This window comes from Chlorocebus sabaeus, chromosome 21 (assembly GCF_047675955.1).
Source record: "Chlorocebus sabaeus isolate Y175 chromosome 21, mChlSab1.0.hap1, whole genome shotgun sequence".
Lineage (NCBI taxonomy): Eukaryota > Metazoa > Chordata > Mammalia > Primates > Cercopithecidae > Chlorocebus > Chlorocebus sabaeus.
Genome location: NC_132924.1, coordinates 6,693,710 through 6,721,599, shown reverse-complemented (window position 1 = coordinate 6,721,599; position 27,890 = coordinate 6,693,710). Strand labels below are relative to the sequence as shown.

Below are 27,890 nucleotides of genomic sequence, written 5' to 3'. Positions count from 1 at the left end.
CAGCCTGCTCTCCAGTGCTCAGGGACGCCACCCACCCTCGTGGTTCCTTTTCATCCGCCTACACATGGAAGGCCCAAGAGGGCTGATGTGTGACTATCTCCACTTCCTAGTACCCTGTGTGAATGACTTCACTTACTAAACAGATGTTCAGCAATTTTATTAATAATGAGGAAAACACTTTGGTTTGACAAATAATCACTCCATTTTTTTCATTTGAAAGTTATTCCCATTAGTAGAGAAAGCAATATATTACAACCACAAGAACGTTTACATGGAAATGAACCATCTGCAAAGCATCTCCCATTTTCCTTTTATATCAGCCAATGGGTGGTGGTGGGAGAAATATTCACCTGTGTATTTAACATCTATCCCCCTTCCTAGACTGTCACCTCCATCCAGGCAGATACTGTTGGTATCTCCACAGCACACACAGGGCCTGGCACGCATCCGGGGCTCAGTGAGCACTTGCTGAATGGTGAACAGATTAGTTCTCCTGGGAACGTTGTTCACACATCTCATAACACTTGTTTGGAGTGGATGGCATTCATCAGGCTGCATATTCCTATTATTTTATTGTATTCTCCACTAGTTACAGTGCCTACAGATGTAAAGGCATTGTTAATATTGCTCATAGGAAGATATGTTGATGGAAATGAGTCCAAAGGCATTATGGTTAGAAACTGGCCAGGTGTCATTTTTGAGAGATTAGGTAACTGTTTTCTGGTAGAGTGAATTGCCTGTTTGTTGCAAGTTGGGACTTTGCTGGGCTGGTTTACAGGGCCAAGGGGAAAGAGATAAGTGGATCTTCTAGTGAGAGGTCATCTGTTTTGAAAGCCTGGAAGATTCCATGAACTAAATCCAAGTCTTACAACATAGGGAAGTGTGTCAGACTGTGCAGGGATGAAGTCTCTGATTTAGTATGAAAACAAGAGCTCCTCACACTGTCCTCTTCAGAAAGCCCATACAATCCAAACTTCTGAATGCTTAACTGCTTACAACCATACATAGATTGAGGGATAAAACTCCGATATGGAAGAGAAGGTAAACCTTTTTTGGCAGACATCCCCAGGAAACAGCGGCTCTCTTCTCTCATTGCCGCTGCTCTTTCAGAATCCATTTCAACAGAGGAAGAGTCAATGGGAGCCCCATGCCTCTGACAGATATATGGAATTTCAGTGGCATTGTGTGTTGCCCTTCTTAGGTAAGAGATCAGCCATTAGAAGAATGTCCTACACACCTTCTCATTTTCTGTGATGAGAGGAATGTGAGGTACTGTCCTTCGAGAGTTGTCATTTGTCCTAGTAGCCAGCAATGTAACTGTGCTGTCTTCCGCTCTGTCTCCCTCTCAGCCTTCTGCCCAGCCACCGCCACTACAGTTGCATTCTCTCTGTTGGAACTCCCGGTTCAGAGGATTACCGTAAGAAACAGACCCCTAGACACACAGCACTCTGCCACGTAATGGGTGGCTTTGTCTTCTATTTTGGATTACTGAGCATTCCCGGGTAACTTCCACCAAACTGAAGTTAGTATTAGAAGAACTTCCTCTTACCGGAATAGAAAAACATTTAAGTGATGCAGTCAAGTTTGTACCATAATTAATTCAGTCATTTATCAAATATATATGGCCTCTGTGTGACGGTGACCTTGACTGGGAATGGAGCTGTCCCATGTGGGGCCTGTTCTTCAAAGGCAGTTCCCTGCTGCCCAGTTCAGTCCAGTGGATCTGGGCATCTCTCTTTAATCTGGATTAGGGGCTCTTTACTGATTCTTCACTATCCAAAAAGGACTTGGAGGGGAGACCTGAGCCCACTTCTGAAAGGAAATGATAACAATTTATTTAGATAATCTTTGTGCAACAAGGCAATTCACTGAAGAGATCTGCTCTCTAGGAGCCCCTGCAACCCCACCATAACCGGGAAGGCTCTACCTCTCCAGTCTTCAGGGCCACATTTCTCTCTGACCTCCTGTCTTCCCAGCACTCTCAGCCTTGCCCATGGAGCACTCTAGTCCTCCATTGAGCTTGGCCTTTGGCAATGTGATTTTTCACCTGGCAGCTCCCCTCTGGTCTCACTCCCTCTTTTTGTCCAGCCTGCATGACACAGCCTCACATCATTAGTGTTCCCTTACTCCCCTCTTACTGCCCAACCTGCAAAGTCCATGCCTGGGACAGTGCAGCGTGTGTCCTCACTGGGCTGCTGGTGGCAGCCATGCTGTGTGCTGCTGAAGAAATGCACAGCCTCCTGCCCCCACTGGCCTGCGCATTCCTGCCCTTCTGAGCTCCACTCACTTTTGGCAGGAGCTATTCCAACCTGCACGGGATCCTCACTCTCTCACAGATGTGAGACTCTTCCTACGGCCTCCCCTCTCTGTGCCTTCTCACTCTCTGTTCCCTTTCCCCTTTCTCCCCTTTTCTCCTCTGCCCACCTCCAAGCCATCCTTCATAGGATAGCTCAAACATCAGATCCTCTGGGACACTTTTCTTAGTTGTTCAGTCTGATGAGGTGACCCTCATCCCCTCTTAGCTGAAAGTTAGCAGCTGCCTCAACTTCTTTCCCAGCATGTCATGTGAGTATTGCCGCGACAGCATCTGTCACATTGTGGAGTAATGGCTGACTTGCTTTTCTGCCATTTGACTGAGTTCCTTCAGTGCTGGGGCCAGTGTGCAGTGTCTTGTATTCAGTATATAGCTGATTAACTGATGAATTGAATAATTAATTAGTGGTTCACACTAGTACAGTGCAACCTTCAATGCAAAGATCTCATCAAAATAATTCACATGGTGGGATATTTTAGAAGGGTGACCAGGCTAGTTTGTAGTAAGAAAAAAATCAACAAGACTAGGTCAGGAATTCCTTTTTCGTTTACAGGCTTGCTATAGAAGATACTGAAAATCATCTACCTAATTACCTTTATTTTATCAGGTCGTATCTTAAATGTCGTGTCTGGGAGAAGAAAATGTGATATGTGATTATAACCTTTCCTGGTGCAACCTAGTAAGTTTCAGATTAACTCAAGGAATTGTGATATTGTGGTCAAAGCCAGGTGATTAAAGAGTCATTCTTTGAAACAAATATCTGTGCAATCAATTAAGAAATTAATTTGCAAATTTTACTTGCTTATAGTAATTGATATGTCACTCCTTTTACAAACAAATATAAAGAAAACTTAACTAAAAATACTTCATATCTCTCTTTCAGATTATGTATCCCAGAAAGGATATATTTTTCTCTTTTTTGGTCTTCCTTTTTGGTATGGCGTCTGTAGGAAATGTATTTCTTCATAGCTAAGTGCACCTCCTTATGAAATGTCTTCAGAGTCTACTGGTGCACATAAGTAATTGTGGGCAGCAGCCTGAGGATCTCCATCTCACATTTATCATATGCCTTATTGCAGGAGGCTTTGCAAGAGGAGGTCTAGAGCTACAACATCTTACGGATATGAATGTCAATTCAAATCCAAGAGACAGTTTATGAGGGGGAAAGCCTACAGGAGAAGAAACCTAGAGGGATCAAGCAGCAGGGGAGAGTAATAAAAGACTAGAGCAGCAAGTTTTTCTTAACTCAAACTAGAATTAAAGCTCTGTGTGTGTGTGCATGTGTATGTGCCTGCATGTGCCTGCATTGCATTAATGCATGTGTGTAAATGGATGTTTGTGTGTGTGCATGTGTGTGCAGGTAAGTGTGTATACATGTGTGGGCATGTATTCTGTACTTGTATGTGTGTTTTATGCATCTGTTTGCAAGCATATGTGTATGCACATAAAAGTGTGAATGTACATGTGTGCTTAATGGGTGTGTGTGTATTAATGTATGCATGTAGTTCTAGAGTCTAGTTAGAGAAAGTGCATAAAGAAATAGGGATATGAACAAGAAAGCCATAGCTTAAATTATAGGAAAAAACTTTGCTGCCTATCAGTCATGATTTTAAAATGTTAAGACTTGATATGTTTCCCAGTGCTATTGGCAGAAAATGTCCCTATGACATTCCATACTACCTCAATCAAATCTAAAACCTTTGTTCCAACATGTTTTATTGATATCAGTATATTTCAAATTTCTACCAGGTTTTTGTAGAGGTATTTTGGCCATGAAATTGACTAAATTATTCAAAATGAAAAATGAACAAACCTGGGCCAAGGCTTGGAGACTTGCTTAACTCAGTTCTTAAATTTTCAGATTTTCAAAATTACAAATTTAAAAACCATGCTGGTGTTTATGATATTCTTTGATTGCAACTTATGGTTGAAAAACTGTAGAGGGCTTTATACCAATAGTTGTGGATCTTAGGATTTTCATGAAATCTACATTATCATCATCTGCAAGTTTAGATGGGGCATAACTGACCCAAAGGATGGATCCCTCGGGGGCAATTCAACTGGATTCCAGCCAAGATGACAACAGTCAGGATCCGTTCCCTTCTGATCATCCATTGGGTGCCTTGATTTCCTCTAACTGAAAGACCAGACGCTATCTCAGGCTGGCTGCCCCACATGCCTCACTCCAGACCAAACTCACAGTCTGTAAACCTGAGCCTCAGATGCTCCTACTACCATATTCACTCGAACATTCCCGATTCTGACCTGGAGATGTCAACAACTGCTTGATGCCACTCTCTTCTATCTTTCTGTAGCTAAGCCATCCCCAAGTCCGTTGATTCACCCTGTTTAACTGCTATTGGGGGGTCCATTGTGCCCCTTCACCCTGCCATCTCCCTGGTGCACTGTTTTGCAAAGCTCAGCATACATGAGCGTCACCTGGGAACCTTAATAGAGTGCAGATGCTGATTCAGCAAATCTGGGATGGGCTCGGGCTGCATTTCCAGCAGGCTCCTAGGGATGCCCCTGCTGCTGTGCTGCAGATGAGCTCTGAGTGGTGGGATCCCAGGCTCTGCTGTCGCCTCCTAGGGGTCTCCCCACACTCCCTGGAGGCCTAATGGGGCCTTCTCCACGTGGCAGTGAGATCTGTTTTTGTGTTTTTGTTTTAAGTTGGGAGAAGGAGATTATTTAATACTAAAAGGTGCAACATGGGATTGAGAAAACTAATTCTTAGTCATAAGTCGAATATGCACCATTGAAACCACATGCTTTAAAAAGTAATGGCTTCTATCTTTATAAGAAAAAAAAATCATACTATTTGAAAATTACAAGCCATTGTGGCTAACTCCATTTATCTCAGTTAGAGAAAAAGAGTCACCTGTCACCAGGGCACTGCCAGAAGACAGGCTTATTTTCAACAGCACTGGGTGCTCCAGCTTTGGGGTGCCAGCTCCTCCCATAAAGCTAATACATACCTAAGGATGATATTTCTTTGCAAGAGCTCTGCCCTACAGCTTGTACATCTCAAGAAGTTATGTAATTAAACTGTCTGTTTTGAGAAAAGTATAGATTCACACATACTAGCTGTAAGAAATGATGCAGAGAAATCCAGCGTACCAGCTTTCCCCATGGAGATGTCTTGCAGCGTCACAGCCAGGATGAGACATTGACCCAGGCGAAGTCCAGAGCAACTCCACCACTACAGGGCCCCTCGCATTGTACTTTCACAAACATGCCCACTTCTGGGTGTCATCTAGGACCCCCTCCAAAAAGCAGAGGCATTCTTAAAAACATACATCTGCACATGTTCCTCCTTGTTTGAAATCTGTCAGTGGCTTCTCAGTGCCTTTCAAATGAAATCTAAAGTCCTTACAAGCCTTGCAGCAGGAACATCTCCCTCCCACTTCCCCTCACACTCTCAGCTTAATCTCTGCTAGGCTCTGTCCAGCCAGGCAGCCTTTCACAATCCCTCTCCTCCTGCCCTGCCAGGAAGGTCCCCTTCCCCCAACTCTTCCCCACATGTGGCAGGGCCCTGCTTGTCCTTAGAAGCCCAGCTGAACTGCTTCCTCAAGGAACCCCTCGAGAACCTCTCAGACCAGGTCAGGTTTCTGCACTCTTAGATCATCCCCATGGCATAATCACAGTTGCGATGCTGTGATGATTCGGTGAATGTCTGTCTCCCCACTGGATGGTAAGCTTCCTGAGGGCAGGAACAGCATTGGTTCCAGTCAATGCCATGTCCCAGGACTGCTCATTTTTGCACACACTAATACTAAAAGGATGATAACAACAGCAACCACTTACATGACCTAGACGCTCTTCTGGGTGTTATGCAAATATTAACAATTTAATCTTTGCAACAAACCACGAGGAAGGCATTCTTCTACTCCCATTTAACAGACAAGGACAGTGAAGCTAGTAAAGATAAGTCATTTGCCCAAGGGGACCCCACTAGTGTTGGCAGAGCTGGGTGCAAACGCAGGCATGTGAAGCTGGGACCCATGCATTCAAAGACCATGCCAGGTGCCCCCACTGCACACCTTATCCCCACACACCAGTGATGGGAAGAGAAATGTTCCTGCACTGCCTTTGATTAGCTACTTTCATAGAAGTCACACATATACAAAGGGACTTAATTCTAGTGGGACTGAATCTCAATAGTTTCCTTATTAGGTTGATTTCTGTTAATAGTTTAAGTACTGGGTACACATGAATTAGAAACTCTAGATTATTAGCAAATGCAAACTATAAAGCATTTTATAAATGTTATTTTGTTTGTCAGGGGATGAGTGAGATATTCATTATACAAAAAGTAGTGTGGATTTTGAGGTAGAAAGTTTACTAAGGATCATGCCATAGTATGAAATAGCCACAAACATTCAGTGAAACCCAAACACCCCCACTTAACCTCAAACTAACACTGAATAATAAGGAATAGACTTGGGGGCAGTGCAAGTATATTTCTAATGGTGAAAAACATTCCCTAGTGAAAATTCATGTACGGTCTAGTTAATAAGAGCTCCTCTGACCCACACACATCAATAGTTACATGTGACATTTTGGGTTTTGTATTTCTTTTGCAAATTGAGCTAGCATTTTTGATGAGTGGCCGGGCTCTGCTACCCAACCTTTGGACTGTTTCCAAGCATAAAATCACAATTCCAGATAATCCTGTCCCAAAGATCTGGGTGTCATTAGGAAGGAGAGGAAGCTGGGAGATGATCCAGTCCAGCCTCCCCCAAACCAAACACCATGGCCTTCCCAGTTGTTTCACCAACCATCTAAATGTTTTAGTAATTCTAAAAATTGATGCATTTTTTCCACGAAAGGAAGTGTTACCACATTTTCCAAGTGGGAGGCATCTATATCCTTACTCCTTCATCCTCTCCTTCCCACCTACTCACCCCCCACCACCCACACAACATCTGCAATTCTTAAACTAAAGCACAAATTGTTATAAGAGTTAATTGCACTTTCAAAGGAATGCTTGTATAGAAACTTTCTCGGCTTCAAGGAAAAATAATACGCTTTGAATGGCTGTTCAACAGCACAGAAATTAGCTGAGTAGAAGGCACTCATCTATCTCTTAGGACCAATCCTTTCTGCCACCAACACCCCCGTTATAAAGACTTGACAGCGGGCCAGAATAAACAACTTCAGGATGAATCAGTTGAGACACAAGTACACACTTCCAGTTTTTCCCTTCTCTGGTTCCTGGCCTCAATAACCAGGCAGTCAGCTTAAAAAGAAAAACAAAAGCTTGCTTCAGATTACAGATTACAGACTTCTTATAATATGTCCATTTCACCAGGCCCTGCTCTCAGCCCCAGGAAAGGCCACTGGAAGCCACCTCACACGGTCGGGGCATTGCAGGAGCCAGTAATGACCTTAGCTCCATCAACATGTTCTGTCAGATTGAATGGGGCAGCCAGAGAAGCCAGAGTTGGCACAGGAACGAAAACGAAGGCTTCCCATCCTCCTGGAGTGGGCGGTTGAGCCTGGATTGGTGCTTAGACCTATAATGGGTGCAAGCAGCATTCATTCATAGTGGTTTTCTGGACCCAGGGACTTGGCCCCAGCCCTGCTGCTCCACTCCTTTTCTCGCTTCATTACCACGAGTCTCCTAGACCACCCAACGATGCCTGCATTTGAAAGACACTTCTGCTGATCAAAGCAGCTGACATGTCCCCTTGCAGTTCATTTCTAATTGTCCCCAAGGAGGAGAAATTCAAATAGTTTATCACTAAGAGTTAAAGAAATCCACTGAAATATTATTTGGTCTAAAATTACTGTCATGGCGGAGCAGCTTCACCTTAGACATTGCCCTTAAATATGAAAGCTATTTAAGAAAGTTTAATGAAAGAAGAGAATCACAAAACGTTTTCCATAAGCAAAAGAAAACCTAAGAGAAAAGTTGAAAGTAGGAATGTTTTAAAGAATATACGAAGCGTGTTCTATGACTCACCCATGTAAGTTATTTGTGTGTATTCTCTTGCATAGTAATTAATAATGAAGCAAAGCTTGGCAATGATATATTTTCTTATCTGGTATTCTAGCAGACTCCATGTTTTTGGAAAATATCACTCTAGTTAAATCCCAAATATATTCAATCGGAAAATGGGTTTTCTACAACAAGATTCTATATCTGTAGTATATAGCAAATACAATTCTATTAAGCTAGTAGGATGTGATAGGAAAGTAAAACCTAGGGGAGACCAAAGCAAGGAAAAATGCTTCCTCATCCAAACTTGAGAGCAATTTACCGTCAGCCCTACTATTAATAGATAGAATACAGATTCCATTTTCATTACTCAACTGCCGTATTCATTATTACACTGTACAGAAAAGGGAATCATGTCTGTTGAAAACTTATATATGATGTTCATGCTTGCATTCTAGTAATTCAACAATTTTTATCTTTTTATTGCTTGCTAATTTTTCAAAATAATAAGCTAAAGAAAACAAAATGTTTGTGCTGTTCTCAGATGACATATTATCTCTTTAAAGGACAAAATGTGCTGTGAAATAATAGAATGCTTTCAGCACTCAAGTGTGAGCGAGCGCTCGTACATGAGAGAAAGCTGTGGGGACTACAGAAGCCAAGAAGCAGATCTGGCTGGGGAGGCCTTTGCAGAGGATGTAGTTGTGCGGGGAGGCCACACACGTGGAATTCCCAGGAGGGCTGTGGAGGCGGGGAATCTGCAGGAGAGCACTGGGGTGAGAAACGTGATGAGAAACAATTATTGTCTTAAAATATCTGCAGGGCTGTAAGGTAGAGAAGCAATACATTGCATCTGTGTTAAGCCAAAGGAAATTATCAAGGGACTGGTTTCAGCTTAACATAAGGAACACTTATGGAATAGGGTTGTCAATAACAAGAGTAGACTGCTTCCTTACACACTCCTAGTCACTCAGAATGGTCCAGGAGGAGTGGACAACCATTTTGGTAGAGTAGGGGAAGGCAGGGGTCCTCAGTGGGAGTGGCGGGGGTAGGGGTGATCATCCCAATCTAGAAGTAAATTGTGCCCAGAACGGAGCTGCAACACTGCCCTACACACAAACACACACAAATAACAATCCCCAGCCCCTGCATTTCCCTCTCGGGTTTCAGGACCTCGTATCTTACTTCAATTCCTTTATTTAGCTGATGATGAAATAGGAAGAGCTTAGCACTAAGAAAATCCTTTTGGAGTTTGGCCTGGGGGGAAAATGAATCACTCCAACCAGGTCTGTCTTCTAGAAAGTATAGGATGAAGGGGCTCCTCATCATGTATTCCCTGACCTCCTGCTAGGCCTTTCCCTAAAACAGGGGCTGGCAAAGCACAACCTGTGGGTCACGCCCAACCTGCCGCCTGTTTTTGCAAATAAAGTTTTATTGGAGCATGACTGTATGTATTTGCTTACGGTCTGCTACTGTGTTCACACTATCCTAGCAGAGTTGAATAATTGGGACAGAGACCATATGATGGGTGAAGCTGAAAACATTTACTCTCTGGTTGTATTCAGAGGAGGTTTGCTGATCCCTTCTCTGAGACATTGCAAGCGCTGTTTCAGGCTTACTCTTCTCTAGACTCAGGCCTGGGGCAGTAAAGAGCCAGCTCAGGATAGCATTCCCGACTCACTCATTTTTTCAGGCAGGGGAGCCATCTAACATCAAGTGCCTACGTGCAGGAACTGGTCTGTTAATTAGTAGCTCTCCTCATGGAAGGGCTAATATATTCTAGAAACAGGAGTACGGCCCTATTGCGAGAATGTCCTGAGCCAAAATTAAGATTCTTCTATGGCAGAAACTTGGCTGGGGCTTCTCCTGAGTTAACTTGGTAGTCGTTAGTGATTTTTTTAGTCAGTTTTTCCTCGTCAATGACCCCAGGAATGAGTTTGGGATTACAGGGTAGCCTGGGAAAGGGAAAGCTTCACGCCCTCCCCCAGAACAAGGTCTGTCTTCACACTGCTACATCCCCTCACCCACTTTAAAATGAAACTTAAAAGGAGGACTTCAGTTAAGTAGGAGGTGAGAAGATAGTTCATTTTAAAACAAGCATTAAATGAAAACCCACACACACACAGCATACAAATCCAACCACACTTACAAAACCACCACAGAGGGTCAGGCGAGACCCCTTTCTAAATGACAAAGAACAGGGGTGGGGTGGAGACTGTTCTGAGAGCATGCTGGCTTCCCTGAAGGGGATTCTCAGCTGTACGTGCCCGGCACAGGATCCCTGCTAGACACAGGGCCAGCTGCCTTCCTTTCAAGCCGCGGACGCATCCCTGTGTCCAGGCAGGCTGGTCAGCTGTGGTCAGCACCAGCTGCCCCGCTCCGTGGTGAGGTCCCAACGTGAGAGCAGGAGGGCAGGCCGGCGACCTCTGAGTGCTTGGAGAGAGGGATAGGATTCCTCCTGTGTGACCCCTCCTGTCTCACTCAGACTCAAGTCTGACTAAGGGGCCAGGCGCTTGGACCAGGGACTCTCTCCCCTCTCACTCCCCTCCCAGGAGTCACAGGTACATGAGTCCTTGTTTTACAAATGAAGAAAACAGACCCAACATGATTAAGATGTGGCCGTCATAGGGGTGGCACCAGGGTTCCAAACCGTGGACTCCACTGAGCCCAGTGCCCACTGACATGCGCCAGTAACAGTGCAGCTGCCTGTGGTTCTGTCCACAAAACTGGCGGCGGGGGCTGGCTTTCCACCTTCTTTTTTTTCTTTCGTCTTCAAACACTTTATGACGTGAATATGAACTACTGGCTCCATAGTTCTGCTGACAACATGACATGTTTCTATAACTTGAAAAAAGTAAGCAGTGGACTGCTCATGGGCAAAATTGAGCCAGTAATTTTTTAGGAAGATTATTTTTCTTCCTTTTACTGCTTCTCATCTGTTCCCCGCAGTAAAGAGGACAGGATCACAATGACTCAGGGAACACCTCCAGCCTGAAGCAGCACCGTGGGAGCTTAGACCTTAGGGTCGGCTTGGAAACCACAAGCGGGGTGACTTGAGCCCCTCGGACACTCCCTCCCGAAGCTGCTTCTCCCCCTGCTACCCCAGAGGCACCGAGCGCCCTCTGCCCCCCAGCAATTCAATTCACTGGCTGTCCTGCTCCTGTCAGTACTGAGAGTTGCATGTTTGACCCTCAGGGGAAGAGTCCAGAGGCCCTTGGGTGTCCCAGCATGCTCTGAGGTCCCTGCTGCTGACCCCTCGTGCTGTCAGCATTCCGAGGCATTCACACAGCATAGCCTCCCAGGCTAACAGCTGTCGTGGAACAGCAGAGCAGCTAGACGTGGACATTCTGTGGCCCAGTGCTGCAGAGGTCAAAGGGACAAGCGCAGGGAGCATCTTTGCTTTCAGAAAAAACAAAACAAAACAAAAAAGCACACTGGTGTACTGGCCTTCTCCTGGTGTCTTAGTGATTATTCTTTTCTTTAGATTTTTGGTTGTCTTTTTTCTTTTTTTTTAAAGAGGGGCTTTTGTGCTTTTTTCCTAATGTTCATGGGTAAACCAATGTAAATGTGTGTATGTTTATAGAGACGGCTTTAAATTGCAATTCTGCAGTAGAGATTGATTTTTTAAAAAACATGGGTAAAAATTGAAGAAAAATTTTAAAAGAACAGTTAAACCATCTTGGGCTACGGGTGAATATGCACCTCCCCATGGAAGCCAAACAAAATCTCTCTGTAGAGAAACATTTGCAAAAAGAATTTCCAGTCCCAATTTTTGAGTCAGATATCTTTTATTTCCTTGCAAATTACACATCTGTTTCAGGATTTTTGTCTATAAGAAGAATGAATGAAGATGTGATTCTTACAGATAACTATAAACAAACCAGGAAGGATAATAACTCGTACCCCCCAATTCGAATTTGGGCAATGATCCAGAGAAGGGGAAGGCATTAGAAAAAAGAAATGGAAGAAACTTTATTTTTAGTGGTAAATGGTGGGACTATGTATTTTATGTATGGTGAAGTTACCAAGCCCAACACTTGGCACTTGTAGACAATGTATTCTTCTAATCTGAATGTGAAGTATTATGTTTTCATTTGCTTGGTAATGAGGAATACTGGTGCTTCCGTCCCAGATCTCGAGCTGAGTGACTTCTCTTTCTGACATGTGTTCCTTTAGCACACCTCTACACTACATGGCTCTGAGATGTCCTGTGACTGTTTCATGTGTAAAGTTGCCTTCCCAAAGGACTCACGTATTCCTTCAGGGCAGTGAGTACTTCTGATTCATCCTTAGCAGCTGCCTTCACACTACTTTACTAGATTTGTTGTAGTTGAATTAATGAACAAAAGAACAAGCAACTTCTGGTGCCTGATGTGGATCTCAGAGCAGGGTGGAGTGAGCCTGGCCAAAGGGTCATCGTGCAACCTCTGTAGCTGACTCCACCTGGCCACGGAGCCTCTCAGCCATGCCCAGTATTCACATGACTTCTAGAACGACAGTTCAACCAGCAAATAAACAGCTCCATATGGGAAATATTACTCAGCCTTTGTCATCAAGGAGTGAGTCACGGGCCTGAGCTGAATAGAAGATAGAGGAGAGAAGGTGTGTGGACTGGGTGGGACTGCACCCAGCAAGGTGAACTCCCGGAAGCCCTGCTTCTCTTTACCTGCACATCATCTTGCTGGGATGCCTTCCGTTGTGAGGGCCTGTCTAGGAAGACAAGAGTTGCACCCTGGCAGACAGCGCTGAGCTGTCTCATGCAAAGCTGAGGAAGAAAGAGTGAGTTGCCGAGTGAGATTGCTGGGGCAGTGGAGGCCGGGCTGGGCTGTGCAGTCCGCAGCTCCTAGCAAACCTTGGCACCTTTCTCCTGCCTGGTGCTCATCAGCTCTCCAGTAAAAAAGAGGAACATGAAGTCAGAGGGGAAGGGAGGTAGCACAAGGCAGTCTTGAGTTTGAACAAAGAGCTGGCTTCCTGAAGTCAACTGGCCAGGTTTTGAAGCCAATTTTCCAGCAGTGGTCTTTGATGCCAACCCCATTTAGGAATTCTGTATCTCCCCCTACCTTCTACCAGATGTCTCTGAGCTCACCTTCGGTGATAATCATGCAATCCCCATCGTCCCCATGCCCACACTACCCCATTCTGTCCCACCCCAGGTTCCGTGGTGCCGTTGGCTCCCCAGCGAGCTGGGAAGGGAGAGGCCTGCTCTGCTGGGGCTCCTGCCACCCTGGCTCTGCACTGCCCTTCCCTTGCAGGCCTGAGGCACCACTGGAGGAGGCACACAGCCCTTAAGCAGCAAAGCAGATGCCCTGGACACAGGGGAGGTGCAGGGTGCAAGTGCCGGCCTGGCCCACAGACTTTTGGAGGGGAAGTGGTATTATTCACTTCAAAAGTATGCCCGTGTGTAGAGAGAGAGCCCCTGAACATGAGTAAGCAAAAGTCCCAGCGCAGAGATTAGACAAGCGGAATGCTGGCCCGAGAGGAGGTGCTTACTCACGCTCTGTCTAGGAAGGGAAGCCAGGCCCAGCACACTCACCGCTGTCTATCCTCTCACACAGAGGGATTTTGAATCCAAGCCAGCATCCTGTCCTTTCTCCAGTGTCCCCTGCTCAGGAGTCAGGACTCAGGCCCACCCTGGCCACACAAAGATCCAGTTCCAGGACTCAGGACACAGTGAGGCCCACCCAAGCCACATCCAGGTCCAGTTTCAGGACTCAGGATTCAGTGAGGCCCACCCGAGCCACATCCAGGTCCAGTTTCAGGACTCAGGATTCAGTGAGGCCCACCCCAGCCACACATGGATCCAGTTCCAGGACTCAGGACTCAGCGAGACCCACTCCAGTCACATTCAGGTCCAGTTCCAGGATTCAGGACACAGTGAGACCCACCCCAACCACATTTATCAGTTCCAGGTAAATCATCTGCTTTCCTCCGTCCAGGAGCCTGTTCCCTGTGTGTCCTTGTGTTTAAAATGGAAACGTTCTGAGAAACTGCCTGCCAAGGCAAAGAGTGCTGCTAGGCACACAGTAGGGACTTAATATGAATTTATTGTATTGAATACATAACAGATCAATGGGTATTGCTTTCTGAAATCTTTTTTAGCCGAATTTTGTTTCTTATAGTCCAATAACAGGTCAAATTCATTTCTGATTTACTAGCCATTCAGTTGCCCATAAAAAATGGAATGTGGTTTAAGATTATTAGTTTAAAAACCAATGGAGGTAAAACAGGTATCACTGAAGACACATAGGCAGAAATAGATTGCAATAGTTGCTGCCATGTGAAGCCTCAGTGTCATGCTTCATATTTAGAGAGATCTGTGATTTCTGAGGCCCTTTCATGTCCATAATCTCAGTACTGCTCACAATTGCCCTGTGAAATTCACAGAACTGGTCCCATGTTAATCAGAGTACACTGAGCACTGAGACCCAGCGTGTTGAGATAACTGGCTGGAGATCATCCCATAATGGTACCATCACAATCTTCACACAGTAGAAGTTTGATGATGTCACTGGAAGCATATTCCACAGTCCCTCGTGAACTGGCCTTCCTGTGATCACAAGCATTAGTGAACTCCCAAGAGGGTGGGACAATCTACAAAGGTATTCTCCCTCTATTTAGTATATATTTCACAAATCACAAGCTTGGTTTGGGATTCTTTTAATGGCTAGAAGGAGAATCATAGAGTTGAAAGTCCAGCAGTTTGGATATTCTGTTCCCTAACTCAAAATAAAGAGATGTTATTTTCAAGTCTTCTGCTTGTTAACTTAATTAGAGATACATTAGTTTGCAGCTGTGTTGGGCATGCCACAGCTTGGCATGTTTAGTCCAGAAGGCATTTTATAATGTACGTGGCAGATAGTCAGAAATTCAAAAAGACTTTTTGAATATCACATGTGCATTTTCAAGTTCCCATGTAGATTCAAATTCAGTTTGACAGGTATCTTCAGATGCCTATCAGCTAAGAACTGTTTATTAGTTGTGAAATAAAATAGGGTAAAATAAGGAACTGAGGAAAAAACATAAAATTTGTTAAATGAATAAAAATTATCTTCAAAATTATGACTTTTTCCATCCCACAAAAGTTTTGATTAAACCCATAATGAAAATTTAAATAAAACAGTGTATTTACTTTTGTTTAACCAATTACTTCATTATGACTCACAACTGTAGGTCTTCTAGTTTCCATTATTACAAACTATTGTACGGGTTAAATCAATTTCATAGACTAGTGTTGTTCTATAGTCACAATTTATAAAATTGTTTTTATGTGGTAAATTGAGTGTCTTCATAGATGTACATGATTATTTCTCAATTTTTAAGGACTGTATTTTTTAAGATATCCTCCTTTAGCCTTCTTTAACACTGATTTTTGTAAATTTTTTACAGATTTTTAAAATTTTCTTTTTGGTAATTTTTTAGCATAAAGTAATACATGGTCAGTTTGGAAAATTTTAAAAACACAAAAACTATGAAGAGTAAATAAGAAACACACCCCAAAATTTAGCATTCAGAAAAGGTCATTGTTAACAACGTGGTGTGTCTTCCTCCTGTCATGCTTCTGTGCATTTGAGCACATTTGAGATGTGTATACATATTCATTTTTAGATTTTTAGTATAGCAAAAGAAATGACCAATCCTGATTCAATGAAACCTCTGGCAAACTCACTGAGTATCTTTTCCTTATATATTTTAAGTTCATCCTATAAATGAACTCTCCATCCATCTTATTTGAGATTTTGTTAAATCTTTCAGCAAGAAAGCAGGAAAAAAAAATCCTCTGGCCTTTAAAGCCTAATTAAATATGTGACTAAGCTAGAAATATTTTATAATGACCAACCAGAAAGTGGCGAGGACTGTCACTCTTCCCATACAGCCCGCCGCCTCCTCTGTCTACCTCAGGCACATGGAAACGAGAAAGGCAGAGAAACCCAGGATAAGTCATCCAAGACTTTGGTCACATGGCCATCCATTGCTTTCACAATAAAAATACAAATGCAGCATGTGTGTTTGCATTTCATACCAGTATGTCCAATAAGCTATCTACATATACACATACATGTACACAGACACACACATCCGTACAGACACTCCCCAGCTTACTACAGTTGGACTTACGATTTTTTGACTTTACAATGGTGTGAAAGCCATGCACATTCAATGGAAACTATACTTCTAATGTTAAATTTTTATCTTTTCTCGGGTGAATTGATGTCTGATATGTTACTTTCTTGCGATGCCAGACAATGGCCGGGAGCCAGAGCTCCCAGTCAGCCATGCAATCAAGAGGTTAAACAGCCGATACTATACAGTGGACTGTGTCACCAGCATTTTGGGGATATTGTGTTCTGTGTTTTTCAATCCTTTCATGTCTACAAAATACCATTTTGTAATAGTCGACACTATTTGTAATATATTTATAATAGTCGACGACTATTTTCAATTTAGGGTGGGTTTATGAGGACATAACCCTGTAGTAAATTGAGGGCCATCTGTATATCTGGTAAGGAAAGATGGATAACAAATTCATAGGCAAATAATAATTTCATGATTATTATTAAGTTTCCCTACTTAATAATAAGTAGTGATCACTGCTAGGGAGCAAAGAATGCAGGATAATGTGACAGAATGTAATGGTGGGTACTTAAGCTAATGTAGTTGCAGAACAGGCTTTTCTAGGGGGTAGGCCTTTAAGCATACCTCATACCTCGAAGATGCAAAGGAAGCAAAGATGCGAAGATCTGAGCTGGGGATGGAAGCAGAGACAACTTGGAGGTCAAAGGGAGAGACTGACAAGAGCCCAGCTCCTACCTCAGCAGCCGTTAATGCATAGCTGAGAAAACAAGTTAAAACAATTATAGTTTTGCTTAGACAATTCTAAGTGTCTAAGTGGATTTTGGCAAATCTGGAGAAACTTGTTCTAATACTGTGTCTTAATAAATAATATAGATTTGCCCAGGCCTGTAGGCAGAGAGGTATACACCCCCATAATAGCAGACGAAGGCCACAGGGCCTACCCCACAAAACCAGAGACATTTAAAAACTTAAAGGAGGAAGACTGCTTTTCTTTTCAGTTAAAACAAAGTGAGGATTTTCTTAAGAAAAATAATAATGGGACCACTGGCCTGCCCTAGATGTCCAAAGAGAATGCACAGATAACTTCCTATATCCACTTTCCTGAACCAGCCCCTGACAGCCAAGTGGAGCACAACAACAGAGATGAACCTCAAAACTACTGTGCTGTGACATAAGCCTTGCTCAAGAAGAGAGTGTGTTGTGAGTCCATCTATGTTCTAAAGCAAGCAAAGCTATTCTGTAGTGAAAATGGATCAGGACAGCGGTTGCCTCTGGTGTGTGGGGGCAGGATCGACTGGGAGAGGCATTAGGGATGACAGTTACCGTTTCGATCATGACAGGAATTCAGATTACTCCAGCATGTGCATTTGTTAAAGCTCATTAAATGCTACACTTAAGATTAATCCTCTCACAGTTTGTGGATGTTACCTTAAAAACAACAATGATGACTGAAAACTAATATTGAACTCTGGTTAGTGATATGCCAATGTGAAGTATAATGATATCTCTACTTTACTTTAAAATGCATGCAAAAGCAGACTAGAGGACCACATCTGACAGACAGATAAATAGATATGTGATAAGGTGAATGTAGTAAAATGCTAACATAAGGATGTGTGTGGTACAATTCTTTCAGCTTTTCTATACATTTATAAATCTTCAAAATAAAATTTTAGGACAAAAAGTTACTTTCTTGAAGACCTAAGTCATAGGGCCTGCTGCTCTTGATGCAATTTGTCTTCAGATTTGCAAGGAGTAGGGCAAACCACTAGCATTTTGTATGGAACTTGATGCAAACACTTTTAAATAGGTGGTTTTCAAATGTATAGACTTAAATTAATATTAACTCTTTCTTTGAATAAACTACTAAAATACCTAGTCTTAAATAAATATTTTTTTGTAATTCTTAATGTATTCCTTTTTCTTTCTTCTTTCTTTTCTGATTTGATAAATATTCTATAAAGTAACTGTGTTTAATGGCCAACATTTGAGTAAGTCCATATGCAAATCCAAACATCTCAGTTTAGACAATAACTTAAGACAATATAGAGTGGCTGACATCCCCTAACATGGATCCAGATGCATGTTATGTTATGCTGCTGTTGCATTCTCAATAGTTAACTTTAATAAAAGAAAGTCAAAAGCTTACATATTTATTCAATCTTCAAAACATTTCTGGGACGTTGTCTTAGTTAATTTTATGTTGCTATACCAATATCACAGACTGGGTAATCTATAAGGAAAATAAATGTATTTGGGTCATGGTTCTGGTGGCTGGGAAGTCCAAGGGCATGGCATTGGCATCTGCTTGGCAGCTGGTGAGGGCCTTCATGCTGTGTCAATCTATGGTGGAAGGTCAAGAGAGCATGCATGTGAGGTGGGGGGGAAGAGAAAAAGGGGGTTTAACTCCTCCTTTTATCAAGGACTCACTCTCGTGATAGCTAACCCACTCTTACAATAATGGCATTCATCCATTCCTTAGGGCACAGTTCTCATGACCTAATTATAATACCTCTTAAAGGTTCCACCTCTCAACACTGTTGCATTGATGATTAAGTTTCCAATAAATGCATTTTGGAAAACACATTCAAACCACAGCAGAGGTCAATGTTATTGTCACCATTTTCGTATTTGAGGAAAGCATGACACAGAGAGCTTGGAGAGGTACTTCAAGTTCACACAATGAGGAAGTGGCTAAACAAAAACCTTATCTTAGATTAATTAAAAACCTCTTGCTCTTTGCAGTTTTGTCTTAAATCTACCTAATTTGTTACTGTAATTTTTAAGTAATTTACTCATATAAGTGGTCTCACATTAAATTTTCTCATTGCTTTATATTTCTAACATGAGACATTTGGTATAAGGATGGAACCAAGATCATACCTTGTTTTAATTAGAAAACCTAGACCAAGTCATTCTGATCCTCATCCTAGATTTCCCTTAAATGCTGCTGTCTCCTTTTGGGTATTTGACAAGGGAAAGCCTCAGAAGAAACAACCTTATATGTTTTCTTTTGATACTTTAGTTATTAACCCAGGATAGTATTCAAGATTGACATGCCTTATATTGAATCAAATAGTATGTCAACTGCCTTCTTATTGTCAAGAATAGACATGTTGGGTAATTGGGCACTTAAGTTTCTTTGCAGTTTTTTCCGTTATTAACAAAATTAATGAACAACATTCTGCATAAGGTCTGTTTCCTCAGAATAAGTCTCCCAAAGTGGAATCATCATGATGTAGAATTTAGGCATACTTGCTTGCTTAAACAAATTGTCCAGTTGCTTCCCAAAATGTTTTGTGAATTAAGATTTACATCAAGAATATGTAATGTTGTTACTGTCTCCCAAATACAGGATCTTTTTCTGAATGCTAATTGTAGACAATGAAGGGTCATTATCTTCATTGATAATGAAGTGCCTCTAATACTTGTGCTTTTATTCATTTATTCAAAAAGTGCTAAATAAGCCCTGAAGGGGCTTTTGGAGGGTTATTTGGGGCTCATTTTGCACTTTTTGAATAAATGAATAGAAGCACAAGTACAGTTTTTTTTTTAATATTGTTTTCTGTAATAGATTAATCTTAAATGGCATTTTTCGTTTACTGACAAAAGTTACTTACTCTTTGAAGTAATAATAAAAATTCTTTGGTTCAACTGAGAGAAACTTGCAAGCTGATGTCCTTGATTATTTAAAATGAAAACAGCTGCCTGTTTTCATCCCTCTGCATCCTGAAGAAACTCTTCTGCAACGTGTTCCAGCCCTAGGTTCTAGTTGACCCCGTTCACCTGTTTGGCATGAGGGGCCCAACCCTTACGGCTACCTGGACCACAGCCAATCTAGTTGGAATGAGAGTTAGAGGCCATAGTCTGTCAGCCGGGAAAGCAGCTTTTATTCCAAGGTGTGCTAATCGAAAGGCCACGTATTATTGTCACAACCTTGTACCTACATCAGTGCTGACATCTTTAAGGACTTTAGAATTGGGAAATCAGTTTAGCCCTATCTGCATGTGTAACAGACAACCATACAATTGTTTCAACTTGAGGTTGCATTCAGAACAAACTCATTTCCCCCATACTCCTGGGGAAAAGCAGACCAGAGACGCTGGGTCAATGCAGAGTTATGGTTGGAAAAATGATGGAATAATTCTGCCCCTGGAGATAGGAGAGAGGGACTCCATCTTGTCAACTGTCATGGTTCCTATGTGAAAGTTATCATTATCACTGAAATTGAATGAGAACACAGAAGGGAAGAACAGGGAAATCCCCACAGAGTTAAAGAGGATGTGAAGATTGCTTCATATTTAATGTTTGTGTAAGTGCTTTGGGTTGGTTATGCGCTGTCTGAACATGTGCTCATTTCCATGGCTCATTGCAAGGGCAGACAGTCCGATGATACGCTTTAGAATCATTCCCATGGGGAGGGAACAAAGAAGCCTATAAAATAGAAATGCACATGTAAAAAGCATTGAAGAAAGTGCCAGTGTATTGATTTTGGCCATGGTTTGTGCTCTACCACCTGGTTACTGTGATTGCAGGAGCGCCTTTGCAGACGAGGAAGAACCTGGCCAGGGCTCAACCCAACATCCAAAGCCAGAGGCCATATTTCTTCACTCTTAAGATAATTTGGGTTCAAATTATAGTCGCTTTACACACTCTCTGCCTCAAAAGCCCCAAGACTCTGTTTTGTTATGCTCGCCTAAACATGCCTTTCAAAGAGCTAGTACTGTAAATACAACTTTATTATAATCCTCTCCTTTGCTTTTAAAAATGGATAACCACTTCCATTTATATGGTCCAACTTTGTCCCTTAATTTAAAACTTTTTTCTTGGATTAAGTTTGATGCCTTGAAACATTAAGGACCCAAGCATACAGGACTGTGTGTTGGTGGTGAGGGAAGTAACTGCACCTCTGCCTGTGCTGGGTGGATCAACACGGAGTGTGGACAAACACAGGGATGTGTGGGTTTCTCACTAGCTGAGGGTGTTTTTAAATGTTGTATTTTGATGTTTGTTATTTTCTGAATATTCTACATTAGACCTTTGATTTATTCTTTGATGCATTCATTTGAATAATATTTTTAATCTCCAACCAGTTAGGTTTTTAATTTACACTTTTGTCACTGATTTTAGGTGTACAATGTTGTGTACACTACTGCCCAGTGTATGCTATGTTTGTAAACATTCTTTGCACATACAATGTGACATACTATATTTTTGCGAAGTAAAAAGTTCATTATATAGTTATTAACTCAGTTATATTAGTGAAATACCTTGTGAAATTTATATTTTGCCTACTAGAGCTCTTACAGGTTAATCTTGTCTTAGAGATTTTCATAGAATTTTCATCTACCGCCCATGCCTTTAAATTTCAACATTTTTTAATTTTGGCATTTTAATGCAATTTCATGCATTATAGGGACAAGCTATCACTTACTATGAATTGCACCTTATATAAAGATCTTTTATCACATTTGTTTTGCTGTATCCGTCAGTGAGATGTGTATTATCAGTCACTAAAGCTCACAAAGTTAGTAAGCTTTGTGACCAGATGACTTGGGCAGGAATGGGCGAGTCTCTGTGTGGAGGGAGTGAAGAAACTGCTAGCCTTATTACCTAGACCTTGAGGGATTGTTTTATTTTAGTTTTTCTGCATTTCTCAGTATTTCATGTGATATCTTTCTTTTTATTCCAGTTTGCCAAGGCACGAGTAACAAACTCACGCAGTTGGGCACTTTTGAAGATCATTTTCTCAGCCTCCAGAGGATGTTCAATAACTGTGAGGTGGTCCTTGGGAATTTGGAAATTACCTACGTGCAGAGGAATTATGATCTTTCCTTCTTAAAGGTTGGTGACTTTGATTTTCCTACACAAATAAAATTGGAGAAAATCTAAGTGGAGAAAGCCCTGGGCAGAATTCCACTTGAAGTGTGTTTATTTTTGCTATGGCAATGACAAGTCTTACAGAGCTACAAATGAGAGTTTTAAGAGAAAGCCATTTTACCAGCTAGTGTCAAGTAATAGCTAGAAAAGAATATCAAAGAGAAACAGGCTAATCTGGAGTTCACTGTCATCAAAGACACTGATGTTTATCCCTGACCATTGCCTCAGTCATGGTGTGTTGCCATGCTAGCTCTTAACTTTTTAAAAGCCCTGCTTTGCACCATTTGCCTGTTTCCTTAGTGTATTTCCTTAGTGTAAATACTCCTACCAGAGCTGATTTCAAGCTACCAAGAGTTTCACCCAGCTAGTCACAGAATTATTACTTCACAATAGGTGCTAATGACCCCATAGGAGCCAGCTCTGAAGGCGTCAGAGTTTCATTGAACTTTGGATGAGATTTACTTAGCCTTCTGTTTTTCTTTTTTCTTTCCTTTTTAAATAAGAAATAATGCAAGACAGATACAAAGTAATTCTTTTTAATTTCCATTTCCACTGGAGAGTGTTGAACCCCATGCAGCATGAGAGCACGGCGTTCCAGAACAATGCTCACTGCTCGTTATCACAGGCGTCAAAGGCTAACGTGCAGGGATTATTGCAAATCGTGGAAATGCTTCCTGCTGTGTCCATGACTGCAGTCATCTACCTGTTTTACATTTGTTGAGCACTCGTGGGCTTTAGGGTTCAACTGAGTGTCCTAGGGCTCCCTGGACCCATTTTAGACCTTGAGTTCTTGAGTTCCTCAAAAGAGAAATCGTGCATTTATGTTTTCTCTTCTTAGACCATCCAGGAGGTGGCTGGTTATGTCCTCATCGCCCTCAACACAGTGGAGCGGATTCCTTTGGAAAACCTGCAGATCATCAGAGGAAACATGTACTATGAAAATTCCTATGCCTTAGCAGTCTTATCTAACTATGATGCAAATAAAACCGGACTGAAGGAGCTGCCCATGAGAAACTTACAGGGTGAGAGGCTGGGATGCCAAGGCTGGGGGTTTATAAATGCAGAGAGCAGTTCCGATGGCTCCCAGTGAGCTTGTCACTCAATTCTACCTCGGAGAAGACTTTTATTTTTATCCAGTACATGTGCACTGAGTGCCAGCTGTGTGTAAGATACTGCAGGGGAAGTTACTGAGAAGATGGCAGATACTGGAATGGGAGGATTTAAGCGGGGTACCAGTGTTTCCATGGACATGAAAAAATACGGAGAGATAGTAAGAAATTGTAAAGATTCTGAGTAAAAGAGGGTATGACCAGACAAGCTGGGCAGGAATCGTGAATCTATGCGCATAGGCAGTGAATAAACTGCCAGTCTTTTTACCTGGACCTTAAGGATAAAAGACATACATAGAGTACAAATAAATTCACATGCAGGATAGTTTCGAGAGTCGCACTGCTACACAGAAAACTGTGTGTAAGTTAAGGACAGAGAATGAGGTGTTCTAGAACTTTGAATTTTTGTGAGTAGGACACGTGAGGCTCCTGTGAGAGGAAACAATGAAGGATGATAGAAGAGAGGGAAGTTGATTTTTAAAAACTGGAGACAGCAGTGATTGTGCCTCACTGTGCAGTAGGTTTGGGCCCAGGAATGTTAAATCAGTGACTTCATTTAATACCCACAACCTTTCTTCAAAGTAGGCATTGTACAAATGCTCCTTGACTTACGGTGGGATCCTATCTGGCTGGACCCCGCCAAGGGTGAAGGCGTCATTAGGTCGGATTTCAGGGCTAATTGAATGTGTATTGCCTTCACACCATGGCAAAGTCGAAAATCTATGTTAAATCATGGTAAGCCAGGGACTGGCTGTGTTCTGCCATTTTACAAATAAATAAATGGCAGTCAAGTAACTCCCTTGAGGCCCCCAGCTAGTGAATGGAGAAGCCAGCTATGGCCACCAGTCTCTGCCCCAGGGTTCTCAACACCCCTCCTGTGCTGCCATGCAGTTCTGACAGGGAGGCAGTGCTGGTAGGAAAAGGGTGTGATGAAAGGGGTGCCCAGCAGAGGGAGTCATATCGGAAGTGACTGGAGCCCAACAGGGGTGCAGCTCTGGGACCCAAGCCAGCACCTCCAGGCGTGGCTCCTCGGTTCACCACCTATAAAATTGTGTGATTCCCCCACACCCCCTGCTACTCAGAGCAGCCGCACACATGCTTGTGCTGTGCCTGCTTCCTGTGAGATGGCCTGGTACACAGGTTCCTACAGTGCGCCTCACACGCTGTCTCGAAGGGAGGCAGCCTGTGCGGGTGCCTGGACCTCAGAGCCAGACCCTCTGGGTTCCTGCCCGGCCCCATCCCTCAGCAGCCAGAAGGCTCCGGAGCACATTCTCCAATCCCTCCGTGTCTCTGTTTCCTCATCTTCAAAAATGTGGATGGCATAGCTGCTAAAAAATGGTGACGTACTTCCTAGGTGGTGCAGAAAATTAAGTGACTGTAGGAAAAGGTCTCAGCAGCTCCTTCCACTTTCTCGGTAAAATTGCTTTCTAAACCAAGGCTGGGATTGTATAGATGCAGATTAGTTAACGTGATATCATTAATAGCTAACGTAGGGCCTGCTGTAGGGTGAGCCTCCGTTACACCTGGGTGCCTGCCTCCTCCGCTAAGCCACCCGGAAGCGGCTCCTGCAGCCTCCCTCACCTGGGCTGGCCCTCCTCTGGCAGTCACTGCCTGGGGTGTGCTGAAAGCCCGCTCTGACTCTCCCTCTGTGCTCTCCCCACCCCACCCTCTGCTCTCTCTCTCAGTTCCTTGGTCTGTTGTCCAAGCTGCCACAGCAGCCTGGACAGCCCTGTTGGTGTTTCCAGCCCTGTCCTCTCCTGAGTTCCATCCACCTGTGCACGGCTTTCTCATGAGTGTTTTCACGGATGGTTCTGCTGTCGTCTCCAACCTGATAAACAAAGCACCACGATTCAGCCCTCATGACCCCAGGCTTCCTCCCTCGGTTCCTTGCTTCTGCACATCCACTGAAGAAGCCGTCCACCTGTTCCACTGTTTCCCTGCACTGCGTCTCCTGTCTGCAGGAAGCCTTCAGCCCTCACTTCCACACTCCTCTAAGATGTGTGCCTGTCCCCTCCTGGGAAAGCTCTTTTTCCTAGCAGCCTCCAGGGATGAATCCCTCCTTTCCCACGTTGGTACTCTGTACACACAACACGCCCATTCCCTGCCTGGGGCGCTGGGCGTTGCTTCATGTATCAAAGGTCGATTTTCTCTCTGTTAAAATCACAGATGGTCATTGCACCATTGTGAGAATGAATGAAGATAGTGCTTATAAATCAGCCAGCGAGGTACCCAGCCTCGCTGTGTGTCAGGGTCTCCCTGGGCATAAGGTGGTTAGAGTATGTGACATGTCTGTCCCCAAGCCCGTCAGCTCCCAGATCGAAGCCAGTGGGTCTAATTCATCCTTGCGGCACCCACAGCACTTGCACAGGGTTTTGTACACATATGTCATTCTGTCAGTGTTCATGTTTAATGTTATCGATGAAACACTCCCACTTTGTAAAGGCTTGAATGTGTTCATCCCTGACCTTTCCACATCTTCTTAGTTCTTCCTTGGAAACAGCTGTACAGTTTCAATGCCCTGTGCATCCCTGGAGTCTATCTGTCTCTGTCATACATTCAGATTCTTCTTGCTTCGTGTCCCTCTCACACCCTTTTCTCTAATGAAAAGCTCCACCTGGGCATGCAAGCAAGGTGGAGGCTGACCCCTCACCTGGCATCCGGGACTGTAGTGCTGGGGACCTGCCTCCCTGCCCTGCCTACCCCCTACATCATGTGACCATTCCAGTCCAATCGATCAGTCCCTCAGGACCCCCAGCTTACCACATGCGTATCATTTATGCTGTGACCACTGACTAAACCATTCTCTTCCTTCCTCCCCATATTTCTAAATTTCTAATCATTGCTCAAAGCCCAATTCAGAGAAAACCCTAGCTTCTCCATGGCACTATCATTAACAATTTTATCTGGCCGCCCCCCAGGAAGTTCACTGGGCTAATCGCAGGACTCTTGTTTGTACCATGGCGTCTCTTTAGCAGAACATAAATGTGAAGAGCACGTACATCCTTCATGGGAATTTAAAGGAGCTGGAAAGGGTGCTCACAGCAGTTCCATTCTCCCACAGAAATCCTGCATGGCGCCGTGCGGTTCAGCAACAACCCTGCCCTGTGCAACGTGGAGAGCATCCAGTGGCGGGACATAGTCAGCAGCGAGTTTCTCAGCAACATGTCGATGGACTTCCAGAACCACCTGGGCAGCTGTAAGTATCATGTACACACTATCTCTGCCTCCAGTTCCTCTGCGGGGGAGCTCTACAGCACTGGGGCCGGGGAGAGAAGCCATGTTTAGTAAGTCACATTAATCAGAAACAAAAAGTAAGCAAAATATCTGACCACTAGAACAGCACGTATTTACCACAGACGTAGACATGGTTTTTTTGTGGCGGGTGGCAGCCCAGCTGGTTGGCAGTGCAGGCTACCCGAGGCAGATCCCCTGCAGGGACAGCATTTGTGTCCCGAGAAGAGCTGCTGTTCACAGGGCAGGCAGCACCAGGGCCTCTCCCAGCCTGTCCTGCTGAGACTGGCCAGACTCCTGCATGCTGCTGAGTCTCCAGAGGCTCCCCGGCCCTCCTGAAGCACCAGGGCTGAATCCACCCCCAGCTGAGGGCGTGAACACTGCCACATGGAGTCACACACACAGCTGGGCACTGCCCATGGGGAGGAAGTCTGTCCATGTTTCCTTGAATGCTGGTGGCCTGGTCCCTGTCCCATTCACCAGTGAGGCAGCCTGTGGGGAAGCCTGGCAGGAAATCAGGGGCAGGTCAGGGTGGCGCCGTGGCTGAGGCCAGCACTGATGGGGAACTCTGAGACGCAGGCTCACACCTACCCAGCTCCCCTGGGCTTTGCCTATTCCTGATCGCCCGGCCTTTCTGTTCTTTAGAATAAGAAGTGATCACCATTTCCTGCTTCTCTGTTTCTCCACAACTGTGCAGTGGATGGCTGTTTGTTTTCTGCCCTCAAAAAAAAAAAACAAAAAGAGCGAGAAAGATCTGACATGAATCTTCAAAATCATCAACTAGAGGACTTTAGATTTTTGCATATTTATTTTTTATTTTATGGATAGATTGTGATGAAATGCCCATAATACAAGATTTTCCATCTTAACCATTGTAAGTTATAATGTCAGTGGCATTACACATCCACATTGGTGTGCGGCCATCACCACTGTCCACACACAGAACTCTTTCATCTTGCAAAGCTGAAACTCTACCCATTAGACAGTAACTCCCTGCTCTCCCTTCCTTCCCAACCTCTGGCCCTGGCAGGCAACAGTCCACTTGATGTCTCTATGAATTGGACTGCTCTGGGGCTCTCATACAGGTGGAATCATGTAGTATCTGTCCTTTTGTGTCTGGCTTATTTCACCTAGGAAAATGTCCCGAAGTTTCATCCATGTTGTAGCATGAATTAAGAATGTCCTTCCTCTTCACGGCCGAATCACATTCCATTGTATGTTGACACTACATTTTGTTTGTCCCTTCACCCATCTATAGACACTGGAGTTGCTTCCATCTTTTGACTGTTTGAATAATGCTGCTGTGAACATGAGTATTGAGGCTCTTTGTTTTATAGATATA

At 43.5% G+C, this 27,890-nt stretch overlaps 1 protein-coding gene across 1 annotated transcript in view; it reads left to right on the top strand.

Moving 5' to 3' along the window:
• Window positions 1-27,890, top strand: part of EGFR (epidermal growth factor receptor) — a 192,926-nt gene that overhangs the window by 102,228 nt on the left and 62,808 nt on the right. The window contains exons 2-4 of the mRNA XM_007981280.3: window positions 22,021-22,172; window positions 23,047-23,230; window positions 26,379-26,513. Of these exons, the coding sequence (XP_007979471.1) occupies window positions 22,021-22,172; window positions 23,047-23,230; window positions 26,379-26,513 (471 nt within the window). The remainder of the gene's footprint in view (window positions 1-22,020; window positions 22,173-23,046; window positions 23,231-26,378; window positions 26,514-27,890) is intronic.